The sequence below is a fragment of the Lycium barbarum genome, chromosome 8, assembly GCF_019175385.1.
Source record: "Lycium barbarum isolate Lr01 chromosome 8, ASM1917538v2, whole genome shotgun sequence".
NCBI classification, from domain to species: domain Eukaryota; kingdom Viridiplantae; phylum Streptophyta; class Magnoliopsida; order Solanales; family Solanaceae; genus Lycium; species Lycium barbarum.
In genome coordinates this window covers 18,712,905-18,727,984 of record NC_083344.1, presented here as the reverse complement: position 1 = coordinate 18,727,984, position 15,080 = coordinate 18,712,905, and the positions used below count along the sequence as shown (strand labels likewise).

Sequence of the window (15,080 nt, the reverse complement as noted above, 5' to 3'; positions counted from 1 at the left end):
ATACCCGAAATAAACTAATATTCTAATCCAAAATAACATAATGTACGTGGATGATATACTGTCTTTTTTCCCCTTGATGATACATGCTTTTGGTTTGCTAATTTCATGGATAAGAAGAATCATAGCCTCATCTATGAAGTCATAGTTGGAGTATGGACCAAAAACTTCCAAATTTTCAGCTGTTTGATAGTTTAATGTTTATCCGATTGTACATTAGGTTTGTGTTTAACTTGTATTATTTTCGGCGGGTCGTCCCCCCTTCCTACGGTTCTTTGCTTACCTAGTGACACATCAATCTGTTAGAATCGAAATAATTAGGGCGTCATGCGAGAAGCTAATAGTTGCAAATCATGAACGATGATAAATCAGATTACAATGAAAAATATACTAAGACGCATAATACTTTGATATTATTTGGTCAATTGACCTATATATAAAAGAGAACATAAAACTATTGAGAGAAAATCTCCCCCTAAACAGAACTCTCTAAACGACTACATTATGGATGTTATTGTGTTGTTTATGAGAATAAAGGATCTCCTATTTATAGAAGTCCAAAACTCCTCGAAGAAAAAGATATACTAGAATCCTTTTAAAAAAAAGAAAATCTTTTGAAGTAAAACACAATTATAAAATTCAAATAAGGTAGAAATTAAGGACAAACCCTAGCACAATCATGTCCCTTCTCTTTCTATTATCATAAAGCACTCTGTTCCCTTTTCTTGTCTTTCATCCCCCCAAAAAGTAAGACTCTGCTCTTTAATTCTAATTCATTTAAAAAAAAAAGGGGAGGCGTAAGAAGGTTATTTGTTTTTGTTTTTTCTTAGAAATTTTTATTTAAAGAGGAGTCTCTTGATCCTTAAAGGCCGACAAAAACACAAAATAAAACTAAAATAGAAATAGGCTCGAACATGCCACGGAAATGACCTAGTAATTTGCAGGCTTTGAGTCCCTAGTCCCTACTTCCTTCATCATTTTTTGGCCTGTTTGCTACAAGAAACAAGCAAACAGATAAGTCAGCAACCCTATTTTTCTTTCAATGTGAATGACATATAAGGCAATTATTGTAGCACTATATATATATATATATATATATAAACATAAAAGAGTAAAAACAACTGCTACACTATCACTACTACGCTTAAATCCCTAGAAAGTTGATGTTGGCTATATTTATGAATCCTCACTGTCTATATCACTCAATTTAGGCCCGTCTTGATCCAATGATAATATACAAAAAGAGTAATAATAAAATTTCAAAATAGGCCACATTATTCCCCTCATTAGGGGTGTCTTAAGAATGAGGGGAATTTCCCTAATTTCCTTGACGTCTCACCGTGTCTTATTAATACTGTTTGAAGAAGCCAATTCTGTATCAGGTGCCTCTGATAGCTCTCTGAACTTCTTGTATATATCTCCTTTGTAAAACTGTCGAGTTCTCGCAACCAAAACCAAAGAGGCCATAGCTCCAAAAAATGTAACACTGGCCAGGATAATGAACGCGAGCCGATAACATTGGTTACCCATACAAGTCAGTTCCTTAACAGATGCTCTAGTCAAACCTTTTTTCTGGAGATCCCTCAATGCCTCCCTATCATAAAGTGGTCCAGTAAATTTCACATTCAAGATGTATGAGCCAAGAGGACTAGCCAATTGCCCACAATTGAACAATGTCGAATAGTACTTCAATCCAAAGAGCTCAGAAATGATTGTGAAAAGTAATGGCAATTGAGCACCAAATGAGAAGCCGATGATTATAGATGCCACGTACACTGAACCGGGGAAAGGGAAGGCGATCATAAGGAGGCCGATGCATGAGACCAAAAGGACTAATGTCATCATAAGGGTTCTAGGAAATTTGTACCTCACTAGCAAGCTTTCAGACACAAATCCCGAGAAAATTCTCCCGAAAAAATTCCATATGCTGAGAAGCGACACAAAAGATTTAACGGTAGTCTCCGGATATCCTAAAGATCCACCTATCTGACCCATGTTATCAACTGCGGTTAGACTTGATCCGAGTCCACATAATGTAGCAAGGAACAGAATCAACATATCAGTACTTAGGAGTGCTTGTAAGATGGTATAATCTTCTCCTCTTGCTGGTTTTTCAAGGAAGATGTTTGAAAAACAAGAGGTTGTCTTAGAGTTGTTGATTTCTTTTGGAAGCTGTGGGATTTGGTTCATGTCCTTCTCCTTCTCCACCATTACTGGTGGATGATTTTCGGTGATTGTGTTTGCAGATCCACTAACTGACGGTTGTTTCATTTGACGCCAGATAGCCAGCTCCTCTCTAATGAAAACTAAAAGAGGGGAGAAAAGTAAAGCACAGGAGACAGTGGCGGTTACAACATAGGCAGCATGAGAAAATGGTATTGCTTTCTCGATCAGTGTCATAACCATAAGAAACAATGCTAGAACGATCGATATTAACAAGCAATAGTAGAAAACAGTTTGCTGATTTGGTTGCCTAACGACTTTCATTTCTCGAATAGTATAGACAAAAACTACCGATAACGCAGCTGGCAGCCAGGCAATAAGGAGGATAAGTGATTGAGCATCATTTCCATAAACAGCCAAATATAATTGTGTCATTATAGCTCCACTTAGACCTGTAAATCCTTTCAAAAGACCTATCATGTTACCTCTACTCTCGGGGAAGTTCCTCACAGAGGTAACAAGGGCTCCTGTATTTGCAAAATTCTGAGAATTTGCTCCAATGCATATGTATATACACATTTGCCAAACTTTTGGCTTGGAAATCTTGCCAATAACCGAAAGCCATATCATAAAGTAACCTGTGAAGTTCATAGCTGCACCAACTAGGAGCACGAACCATGTTGGGCTTACCTCGGCTATTAGGCCAGAGAGAACTCCGACGTTAGCTCCAAAATCCTTGAAGAAACCTAAGAGAACAAGTGTGGTCTGATCATATCCTAGAGAGAGTTTTATTTCTTGGGAGTATGTACCGAAAAGGTATGTAGCCCCCGCTCCGGACATGATGAGGAAAGAGGCGAAAAGTGAGAACCATCGACCTCGAACCACGTGTAACACAAATTGGAGGCCTCCACCTCCCATGGTGGTGCCACTACCCGCTTTCACCTCAGCCATATCTACTTGTCTGAAAGTTGAACAAACAGAAACAAAGAGTGACAATCTATATGGATAAATACACCTGCCATGACTTGGTTGATTATGGAATACATATATATATATATATATATATATATATATATATATTTAGCTCATGTTACTAACTCTGTGTAGTAGAGACTAGAAAGGTCATGGAGAAGCTGATTAAGAACTATCTAAAATACAGCATAAACACTAAAATAGTTATTTGAACCAGTAGGAAAAGAATTCTTCCCTGGATAAAATGGTTCATATCGTAGTTACTATATGTAAACCAATTCACTAATGCAAATATGATTTATAAAAATCACTCACCAAATTTTCAACTTGATGGTTCTATGGTATGCTTGGCATGAGCTTCCTGGATTAATTGGACTTTACGGCTCCTTTCTTACTGGATAGTTGATGTACTGGATTAAAAATCTTATTCTTCACCTTCTCTATTCCTGGAAACATAAAATTTCAGTAGGTGCAACTTAAAGATATATTGAGTACAATAACAAAAAGTCATTCTTTAGATAAACAATGGATTTTTAACGACACCGCCTTTTCAGTCGGGATAATAAACCATCATAATCCTACAGCTGATTATGGTCAAAATCCATAAATTGATAATCTAGGGCTGATATTGTCTTTAATATTAGTGGAGAATGGATTAAGCAACAAAAATTGACTAGTCTAATCATCCAAATTTGGTTGCCTGAGGAGCCAAAAACTAATTCTCTTTTGGATACACTACAAGAAAGGAGTTGTATGTTCTAATCTATGCAAATAAATTAAAACTTCCCCTGACTAAAATCTACCATTCGTTCTAAAGAACAATTATTTTAGATCCTTTACTGGACATGGGCGAAGCTAGGATACCACAAGAGGGTTCATTCGTATCCCCTTCATAAAAAAATCACACTTTATATACAAGGTTAATTTTTTTTTTATGCATGTTCCTTCACTCCTTTATATGTTTACTTCTTTATATTTTGAATTCACTTAATAAAAATTCTGACTCCGCCGCTTAAAATTGGGTCTTGGCAAAAGATAACATCAAAACAAAACTGTATATTGACCACCACTCTCACAATGATAGAGGCACTATAATACCCTGATATAACTTGTGATTTGGTAATTCTTCAATATACAAGGTCAGGTCGATTGTACATTTAACTACGCACCCTTAGCTTGATTGGTTGGACATTTAACTATGTACTCTTAACTAATCACAAAGCCTTCTGGCAGAACAGAATCTTCAAATTCCCACACAATCTCAGCTCTCCGCCTCTCCGTTTTAATTTTTTGCTCTGCAATACAAAGGACTAGTTTAATTCAAAATTCCTCGAGATATATATACCCAAGCTCCTAGTACTGCTTATCGTAACAGTTGCACAAAAACGTTTTATATCGATTATGTCCACCCCACTTTTGCAACATATCCATATTGATTCCCAATACTATGGTATTATAGTAACGAGTGCTCTTAGTAAGCATAAAAAAAGGCCACGGAGTTTCAAGTACTGAAATACATTAATGCTTTATCTTTTCATTACTATTTGAACCTTGCAACAAAATACCAGTAACCCATGGTATCATCAAGGAAAATACATCATCATGTTGTTGCTAAGATCGCATACATCTTGTAGAACTAGCCGTACAAAAAGAATTTTCGTTTCTACTCATTTTCCACATGCTTGGGAAAAGGTGAATGCGTATGGACATAACGTATATGATGAACTACATATAATAAAAAGCACTCCTAGAAGCAACAAAAAAGTATGGGATTAATCCTAACCAAGCATACAACAAAATCAATTAATGTAAATTGTAATGTCTTCTCATATGCCTAAATTTTAGTGGACAATGACCTCTATTTATAGGAGATACCAAGTACTCCGTGAAATAATCAAGGCACGAATAAGTTGGTCCAGAACCACTGTTTATATGGATTAAACCTAGAAAATCGTAACCGAGCTATTGACATATAGCATGAGTGTCCAATAGTTACTATAACGTAAGACATGTGATACGAAATGTTAGTCAACAAAAGAAAGACACATATATTGGAAGACATACATGAGGACAACATCCAAAAAGGTTCCGTTGGTTCTGTCCATTTGATTAATCTGCAAATATTTCCAACATAATCTAGACCAAAGCCTTTTCTTTCAAAAATAATTACTCCCTCCATTCACTTTTACTTGTCACGTTTCGCTTATCTAGAATCAAATTATATGGATTTTGACCGACATTTTAAAATGTACTTTTTCATCATATTAATATGAGAAGAATTGCAACTTATAATATTTTTCGAATAGTTTTTGAACATCTAAATTTTAATTTGAAAATATTCAAAAATTAGACAAATTGACTCTCGAGAAACGAAACGTGACAAGTAAAAATGAATGGACGAATATTTCCAAAAAGGTCATTTAAGTTCTCTCACTTTCTTTTAACGCATCAATCGCAATCTTCCCCTCAATATTTAATTCTAACATTGGAAGTTTCACCCATGCAACGCACTAAGACGAATGTGAATAATAAGAAGTCTTGATCTGGAGTCAAGTAATTGGAAGCGTCATTTGTTGTCATAACGGAAGTGCATCACAAGATCATACAAGTTGCTCCCCTTGCCTTGCTAGTGATATATGTTTCTAAAAGTAAGTCATTTTCAAAGACAGATCCTCTTATACCATGATAATCCCAATTGCAAAAAGCTAATTAAATTATTATATTGACAAATGATTTTCTTGAAAGAAAGAAGTTAGACTGCACGTACCATTTCTTGATAAAATTATGGCGAAGATGTTGCAATTGGCAGGTATTAGCGATTTCAAGAATGAAAATCGATCGCCTGATCATTGAGAAAAACGATATTTGATTCAAAAGGCTGGATCTTAAGCTGCACCATAGAGGTATTTGCAGCCATGCACGTATAATGAAAGCTTGATTTTGGAAGTTAGAGGGAAGAAGAAAATACATTAGTGAATGGATTATCCAAATTCTTATCTTTTATTATGGCCAAAATATCGGAAGAAAAGTATGAACCGCGAATTGGACGTAAGGATTGAATTAACGTTATTCACGCCTTGGGTGTCTCATGTCTGTATACGATCTCCCACCCCTTGTTTCTTTTCCTTTTTTCAAAAAGGATTAGTAGAGAATGAATATAAGTACTTTCTCGGTCTCAATTTACGTGAAAAACTTTCTTTTTAATCTATCTCAAAAAGAATGTCACATTTTCTTAATTAGAAATAACTTAATTTTGAAATTCGTCTTTTACCGTACCCTTAATGAAATGATTTTTAATCACACATATTGTTAAGTATCTGTTGGCTCAATGATCATGAGCTTACATTGAAGTTTTGATGATTTGACAAATAATGTACCCATTGAAAAGCAAGGGAGATATAAGAAAGGATTCAATTGAAGAACCAGACATCCAAGCGAATCTCCAAAGGATTCAGGGAAGCAGTCATATCAAGAAAGTAACTGCTCAAAGGAACTGATCCTTACTATGCAACTGGAGACTGGACTTAGAGGAGATAAAACATTGACTGATTCCTGTTTGATGAAGAGTTGGATTTCAAGTTATGATAATATTCTCACAATTACCATAAGTTGATCAATATGGAAATTAGCATTGAAGTAGAACAAGGAAGCCGACGTGCATCTAAGGTAAGAAAGAAAAATCCAAGTCAAACTGTAATGTCGTAGTTGAATTGGGAATTTGGGGAAATTGATTTGGGGTTGTCGGCGTATGAGTTAAGAGGTCAGTTGAGAGTACACATGGAGGCTCAGGATGAAGCCAACAAATTAATGAGTTGTGATGCGGATCCTGATCTGACGGCCCAGAACGAGTTGAGATCAAGAGACAAGATTAGCTTATTCTTGACAACTTCAACACACTATATACACATCAGATTAGTGATTGGAGGTTATGCAAATTCTTGTAAAATTGATATCTTCCTAAAAATCTTCTCTCTACTCAAATTCTCTCTCGATCTCTTCTCATTTCTTTCTTCTATCTTTTTGAAGAATCATCGCTGCAGCTCAAGCTCAGCAATGGAGTTTTAGCATTCTATTGTCTCTTTTCATGTTAACCATCCCATGTAATTCATGTATTGAGTTCCAATACTAATAAAATTCCCAATTTTCGTGCAATTACTATTTTACAGTTCTAGTATATTACAATTGGTATTAGACCATCCTAGCCCTAAACTAGAAAAAATCGATAATGACAGTTACAAAAACCAGATCTAAGTCAATGGAGGAAAATGTAAAGCAAATTGAAGCACAATCGCAAAGCCACATGGTAGAAACAAGTAAGAAATATGAAGCTATTGATGTCGATGGAGAGGCTTCTTCCCATGCTAGATGGTATACTTGGTAGTCCACCAAGGGTGAATGTGCAGTCGAGTGGTTCAGGTAGCCGGCCTAGGGTAGGGCACCTATAGGAAAAAACCAAACGAACAGTCGTATTCATAAGATTGAATTTCCATATTTTTAGGATGGATATCCACAATCCTGGTTGAGAAATGTGATAGATACTTCAAGTATCATCATGTTGAGTATCATCATGTTGAGGATCAACATGACAAGATGGAAATGGCAGTGCACCTGAACAAGATGGAAATAACAGTGCACCTGATGCTTCACTTATCATGTAAGTATGGGAAGAACTATTAGATGGGCTGAATTTACTCAGGAACTGTGTAAAATTTATTAAGGGACTATGTAAAAGGTTCACAGATTATTTGAACAGACCCTTGAATCTCTGTCTCGACCCAATTTATCTAAGTCGCGTGGGCACTTACCTTTTTCACCTCGGTAGGCGAACCCTCAACCCAACAATAGTAAAAGCATAGACAAATAATTAAATGAGCGGAAGAGATAAAATCACGTAAATTTGACGATGATATTATAGAAAATATGCGGAAGTAAGGAAAATACACCCCCAGAGTTTGGTCTAATCCATGTAAGAATGTATAACTAGAATCCATAAGTCTGGAATATCAATATTACATCACGTCTGAATATGTCTCGGAACAGAAAATAAAACATAAATAAGGAAGAGTCTTCAAGGCGACAGACGTCTCGTGCTCACCCTGTAGACTCTAAGCAACTCTCGAAGCGAATATCAGCCACGAGAAACGGAGGTAGATCCAACCTGAAATTCTGCATTCATAAAAGAATGCAACAAGTGCAGGTCAGTACAAAACCACAGTACTAGTAGGTATCATAGGCCGACTAAGTTTAGCTAACATAATCCAGACAATAAATTAAGATAAGCAGATAAATCAACAAGTATAAGTTAAACACAAGCTAGAACTAAGTCCACGTCATCACCTAGGTTCTAGCATCTAAACCCAAGTGTGTCAAGTCTCAATATATCCAATCTGAATCCAAAGACCACAAGAAAATCATCAGATCATCACAATATAAGCCATAATGCAATGCAATAATGTATGAATGCAAATACAATGCAATGCTGTGTACACATGTACTCCAGACGGAAGTGTCGACATCTCGGTAGCACAACCCATGGGGGACCCACGAAGTCCATGTACCATTCGTTTCGAATCTTTGCCCAACAGTAATGAGTCTCCAGATCTTTGCCCACGGAGGATCTTTATCAAATCATATCATGTAATATCACATCACCCGGAACCATTTCCCATCGGGTATTTAAAACATTTTCTCTTATAGATACCATAAGTCTTTCATTAATTAGTTCCAAACCATTTCCATCATGTATGAATGTATGAATGCATAAATGCCAACGAATATGCTATGGAGGTCACAACACTATAAGACCTATCAAGACTTATATAAATCAACTCAACAGTAAGCATGATCTCATCATCAGCAGTCAGATCAATATCATAAGTACCAAGCATGGGTATGCCAACAATATCATGAAAAGGCTACACAAGCCATATAGAACACTATCCTTGTATCGAAAGTCAACAAGTAAGATACTTGAAGAGGTATATCAATAGTCTCCAATATCTACTATCACCATGTCGCATCAAGCTAACAATAATAGCACAAATCAAGTCATAACACAACGAGGTGGCTAGCCTCAATCACACAACAGGGCCCAACCTATAACAATATCCAATCCAACTTCATACCCGAAGGTTTACATGCTTTCTCGAAAAATATCATCTAAATATATGCTTCGCTAAACGAAGTCTCACCATAGGGTAAATCGTAACCTACCTGGAAGGCTGAACAACAACAACACCAACAATCACTCCTTAGCATTTCCTTTCCGTTGAGCCTTAAGATCAAGAAAGTCTAAGCATATTCGAATAATGGAATTAGAATCAAGAAGAACATCAAAACTAACCCTACTACTATCAAGACCCAAATCCCCAACCTATGGAATATGGTTTATGAACTAGATGAGTGAAATTAGGGATCTAAAGGTCCCAACATGAAATTAAACCTCTAGATGATCAATTCCCATCATTAGCAAGCTAGAATAATCAACAATTCACTCTAATTCGGATTCTAGTCAAAACCCCCAAATTTGGGTATAAACCCTAACTTCTAAATCCACAAATTAGCCTCTAATTAGGAAGAAGTTATGAAATAAATGATTCTAATCATCAATTCAATGCTTAATGAAGCTAACACAACTAACAAATCATGATTTAGAAACCTATATAGAATATTCATTAAACCCACTTTTAATATTCATCACTTAAACAAGATGAAAGGGATTCTATGATGATTGGGGGTAATGGAATAGCAAGGAGATTAGAAGGACTTACCACCAAGAATCTTCTCCAAGAATCCTCTAGAATGGCTCTCAATAGATCAATTTTCGGAATAGTAATAAATGAGAGACTAAGGGCTTTTAATACACAATTAATGAATATAACAGATCCGATACCGATACGGCGGCATCGGGACCGCTGCGATGATACTGCCCCGATGGCCTCTCAGACCACCGGGACGGCCAGGCTACAAAGCACTGGGCCAACACAGAGGCCAGTACCACTGCTCTGGCAGTAATGGTACCGCCAGGGCGGACACCAGCACAGATTTTCCCAAAAATAATCCCAATCTCAATCCGAAATCTCGACTAATACCCAAGGCTATCTGCTCACAAACCACATACACAGACACACATAAAAACACTCTATGAACGCACTCATGGCCTCAGAATTCCCAACGGAGGTCTCGTTGACCGATTCAACCCCCTATACCTCAATTCCAACTTCCCAACCCAAGTCCAAAATGCATCTGAGTGTATTGGGAACCGAACTAGATATACACACAAGTTCTAAAAGACCATCCGGACCTCTCGGAATCGATGGATTTTCGAAAAAGGTTCGTTTACCCAAAAGTCAACTTTGAGTCAACTCTTTTTCGCTTTAAGCCTAAATTTCACAAAAAGTCACCCAAATCAAATCTAAACACCTCGGGAAGCATGTCAACGTTCCCCTCAGGTCAAATGTGAGCTAAACAAGCTCGGGAAAAGATCAAAAGTGTCGGAAAAACTATAATGACAAAGCGGGTCGTTACATCAGATGCCAATTAAACCATCGCTCGTCCTCAAGCGAAGAAGGAAAAAGAGCAGGGAAGTACCTGAATCGGCAAACAACTGAGGGTATCAGCTACGCATATCGGGCTTCTCCTAGTAGGAAAGATTCTCTTTGAACAAAACTGAATCCCAACGGATGACATAGGAACCATCAGAAAGGCACTTCTCCAACATAGAAGCATGGAAGACCGAATGAATGCCTGACCGGCCTGGTGAAAAACTAACTCATAGAACAAAGGGTCCAACAACGGGTAGTCTCAAATGGCTAATACACCTCGGGCTCACTTTCCCTCCTTTCTAAATCGCATGACACCCTTGCAGGGGTGTAACCTTCAAACCTGATCGTTCACTCTACTAGTCACAACCCTCTAACTTAGCTCAAGCTCCAATTCTCATAACTCTGTATTCAAATTTCCCTCACAACCGATCCTCCAATAAACGAATTGCTTTTACTCGAATTCTCTGATTGGATAAAATCGCAACTCTGAACGCGATCAATAGGCCCCGCAAACAATTTCCCAAACCAACGCAATCCTCTGAAACATGGTCACGAACCATGGCCTATTCTGAACCGATAAAAGACCCTGATTCCGCTAACTCCTTCTCCCACATCTTCTAAAGCCGTTACTCGCACCATGATTTCTTAGAAACATTTGAACACACATACTAAAATTCTGAAACCAAGACTTATTCTCACTAGAAAGAATACCTGATTCATCTGTGATCTCTACGCAATTCCATCAAAATTGATCTTACCGACAGCCAATTTGGCCAGTTCCAAATCTTCTTAAACCTTGAAATCACAATACATGAACCATACCACTAAATGTCTCGACAAGCAAACAACTGATCACTATATAAGCCTCTCGCACAACAGTTCCTCCTCAAATCTGTACTAGGCTCATTATATACCCTCGTTCCGTCCCAAATAACTGTTCTCGGAAAGTATCATCAAATCCACTAGAAAACCTTGACAAGCTCGGTAAATCTTTCATACTTCAAATCTGAGCTGAAACGCTTCGAGTCCTTAGATATCTTTTTGGAAATGTAATCATAGACTTTTCAGCTTAACTCGAACAATGCTGACCCTGAACGAATGCACAACTCTCAAACATCACCAACAGTCATTAGAACTAACTCTAAATTTCAAACCCAATCACCGTCATAGCACGCATAACAAATCCTGTCTATCATTTTTGACTCCACAAGTTGAGTCCTATCCAAGTTATCAACCTAGTACCAAAAAGCTATACCTTACAATTTCAAATTTTATGTTTTTCAACCTTTACCCGATACGCAAATCTGATACAACCCCGAACTTTTTGATGCGAAACCTGAAGCCTCATATAGTAATTATATAACCATCGAACCTCTCATAGTATAACCTCGATATGCTCATAAATTCTCTGAAGTATCCTGTCACGACCCATCTAGGGGCCGTGACGGGTACCAGGGGCTAGCCACCGAGCACCACTCGTTCTGCTACTCATCTTACTCATTTAATGCTCTTTTATCGATTTATATTTAGGACATAAGAAAATCATCTTTTCATTTTGAGAACACAAAAATACTTTTATATGCATAAGCCTCTCGGCCATCAAAATAATATATACATGTACATGAAAGCATCTCGTGAGACCATCTAACCCATACTGCGCATCTACGAGCCTCTACTTGAGTACTGAACGCAAGGACGGGACAAGAACCCTCATGCCCAAAATACATATACATGACTATATACACAAAAGAATAATCATAAGCACCTCCGGGACAATGGAGGGCTTCCACTCAGCTGACAGCTACTACGGATCTGGATCGAGCTCTCCTCCATGTCTACCTGTGGGCATGAACACAGCGTCCAAAGAAAACGGACGTCAGTACGAACATTGTACTGAGTATGAGAGGCATAAACAATGAAATAAGACAATGCTAATGGGAATGATATCAATATGGAACATCTGAATCTGACTGTCAAGTATAAAGAAAATAAGTCATGCATGCTATCTTACTCATACTCATCATCTTATCATATATGTAAAATGTATAAGCTGCCCGTCCATATCGGATCGGTGTGATAATCAATAACATTAGCCTGCGTCCAGGCATCCCGCGTCCGGGGTATCATCTCATGCCGCCCACTAGTGGTGTCTGCCCATGCCATCTGGCCATGGTGTATACATATAGCTGCCCGCCTTAGCGGTGACTGCCTGGCCAACTAGGCGCGGTGTTATATCATCATCATCATAATGTGCTCATCATGGTATTCTTATCTTATCATAGTACATGCATAGGGCTCAATATCAACTATACTCTATCGGGGAGACGTAAGGTCGTGATCCCCCGATTGCATTATGGAACAATCATGGACATTCTGCCTCACCTTGAAGGAATTAGCGTATAAGGTGAGTGTAAGCGATGAATAACTTCATCAGACTTTTGGTACTTTAACTCATTACCTTGTGTAGCTAATTATAGACATAGGCTCGTGGATAAGAAAGTAGTTACACTATAGGATTCATGCCATTAGAAAGAAGGGACTAGCCTCACATACCTTTTATGTTTAACTAAGCTATCGTTCGCTTGTTCTCATTCAATGTCACGTTTCTACCTTCAAGAGAGAATTCACATTAACGTTAGTTCATCGACTATAAAAACGTGCTACTATTTCTAGGAAAATTGGGCGGCACTTCCTTTGTTTATACTACTTTTCCCATATTCTATATTAACTTCCAAACGCTCACAACAACGTTCACAATATTGAAATCAACAATCATCATTTACATGCACTAACCACAATCCACCATTTTTCTCTAATTTTTCTACATTTATACTTATAACTCATTATCGTGTTTCCTCTTATATAATACTTATTTCATGGTCTAAGAATCCTTTTCAACTTATTCATAATCATAGCACATCAACATTTATGATTCCATTCAACTACCATTCAATTGTGACACTATTCATCCATTTTAAGACCCATCTTCTATGTTTTCCTACCATTCAAGCATCTTAGCTTTCCAATACCTTAAACAACATGATGAAGTCATGAAACTTACCTTAGATGATGGTGGAACAAGCCTATAGTGGAAACCTTCCTTTTGCACCAAAACCCTACTTCACCTTTCTTGGAACTTCTTGGTTTGGATGAACTTCAGTTGAGTTTCACACACGTTGTTTCATGGATTTAATGTTGTTGATCATTGATTTCCTTGTTATTCTCATGGTTGAAGTGTTTGGAGAATTTTCTAGAGAGTTCTTGAGTGGTGTAGATGAGAAATGAAATGAAAATGAATAAAAGGGTCCCTTATATTAATCACAAAATCTGATTTTTTTATGAACAGTAGTCAGGATGCACATTGGTCGTAAACCCACTTTACGGGCCGTATTCTGGTTTACGGTCCGTCCTTCGCGACTGTATTTAAGCATAACAGAACCAGAAAGGTTTGCTAGAGTTATGGTAGTTTACGGTCACAGTTTATGGGCCGTATTTCAATTTACGGTCCGTATTCTGGGCCGTATTTAACCATTTAGACATTTGGCAGAAAGTTGAAATCTTGGAAGGTTGGAGGACGATAGCAGTTTACGGTCCGTAAACTACTTTACGGGTCGTATTCCACTTTACGACCAACTGGGCCAAAGTACAAACCTGCAACTTTTCACTGTACGTTCACGGGGAAATTTTCGAGGTGTAACACTCTTCCCCCCTTTATGGAACATTCATCTTCGAATGTTAAGTCATCGGGGATTCTAGAAAAATTTCGCCAGAGTTTCCCCTGTAATTTGGCACTACCAACCTGTCACAAAATCCCATAATATCATCGCCTCACAGGGCTACATCACAACATCGACATATCTATGGCCACACGCGACCAAAAACATGAGAATAAGCATACGTACTTCATATCGTTGGCGTTTCATCTTGAATCTCTCCTGGGGGTCGAAATAAATGCGGATACTTCGAATTCATACTCTCTTCCGCTTCCCACATCATTTCTTCCCGGTTATTGTTTCGCCACAAGACTTTAACTGAAACCACCTCTTTGTTTCGGAGTTTTTGCGCTTGCCTGTCGAGGATAGCAATAGGCACTTCTTCATAGGTTAGCTTTTCCGTTATTTGCACATCGTTTATTGGGACAATATTTGTGGGATCTCCAATACACTTACGGAGCATCGAAACGTGGAAAACTGGATGGACTGATTCAAGCTCCGAAGGTAGATCCAATTCATAGGCTACCTGACCCACCTTGTGGATGATTTTGTAGGGTCCAATGTATCTGGGGCTTAGCTTCCCTTTCTTACCAAATCTCATCACCCCTTTCATTGGTGACACTTTCAAAAATACCTAATCATTAATTTGAAATTCCAAGTCTCGTCGGCGGTTGTCCGCATAGGACTTTTG

At 37.8% G+C, this 15,080-nt stretch overlaps 1 protein-coding gene across 1 annotated transcript; it reads right to left on the bottom strand.

Annotated features, from left to right (window-relative positions):
- Positions 1-408: 408 nt before the first annotated feature.
- On the bottom strand, positions 409-6,128 carry LOC132605021 (uncharacterized). The gene is made up of 4 exons (XM_060318342.1): positions 5,900-6,128; positions 3,448-3,578; positions 1,337-3,121; positions 409-990 (listed from the first exon to the last, which is right to left on the bottom strand). The coding sequence occupies exons 3-4, from the start codon at positions 3,109-3,111 to the stop codon at positions 972-974; spliced, it is 1,794 nt and encodes a 597-aa protein (XP_060174325.1). The 5' UTR covers positions 3,112-3,121; positions 3,448-3,578; positions 5,900-6,128; the 3' UTR covers positions 409-971.
- Positions 6,129-15,080: the final 8,952 nt, after the last annotated feature.

What these genes read in the sequence shown, in the direction of transcription:
- LOC132605021 (XM_060318342.1), bottom strand. Translation starts at nt 3,111, where the DNA reads ATGGCTGAGGTGAAAGCGGGTAGTGGCACCACCATGGGAGGTGGAGGC.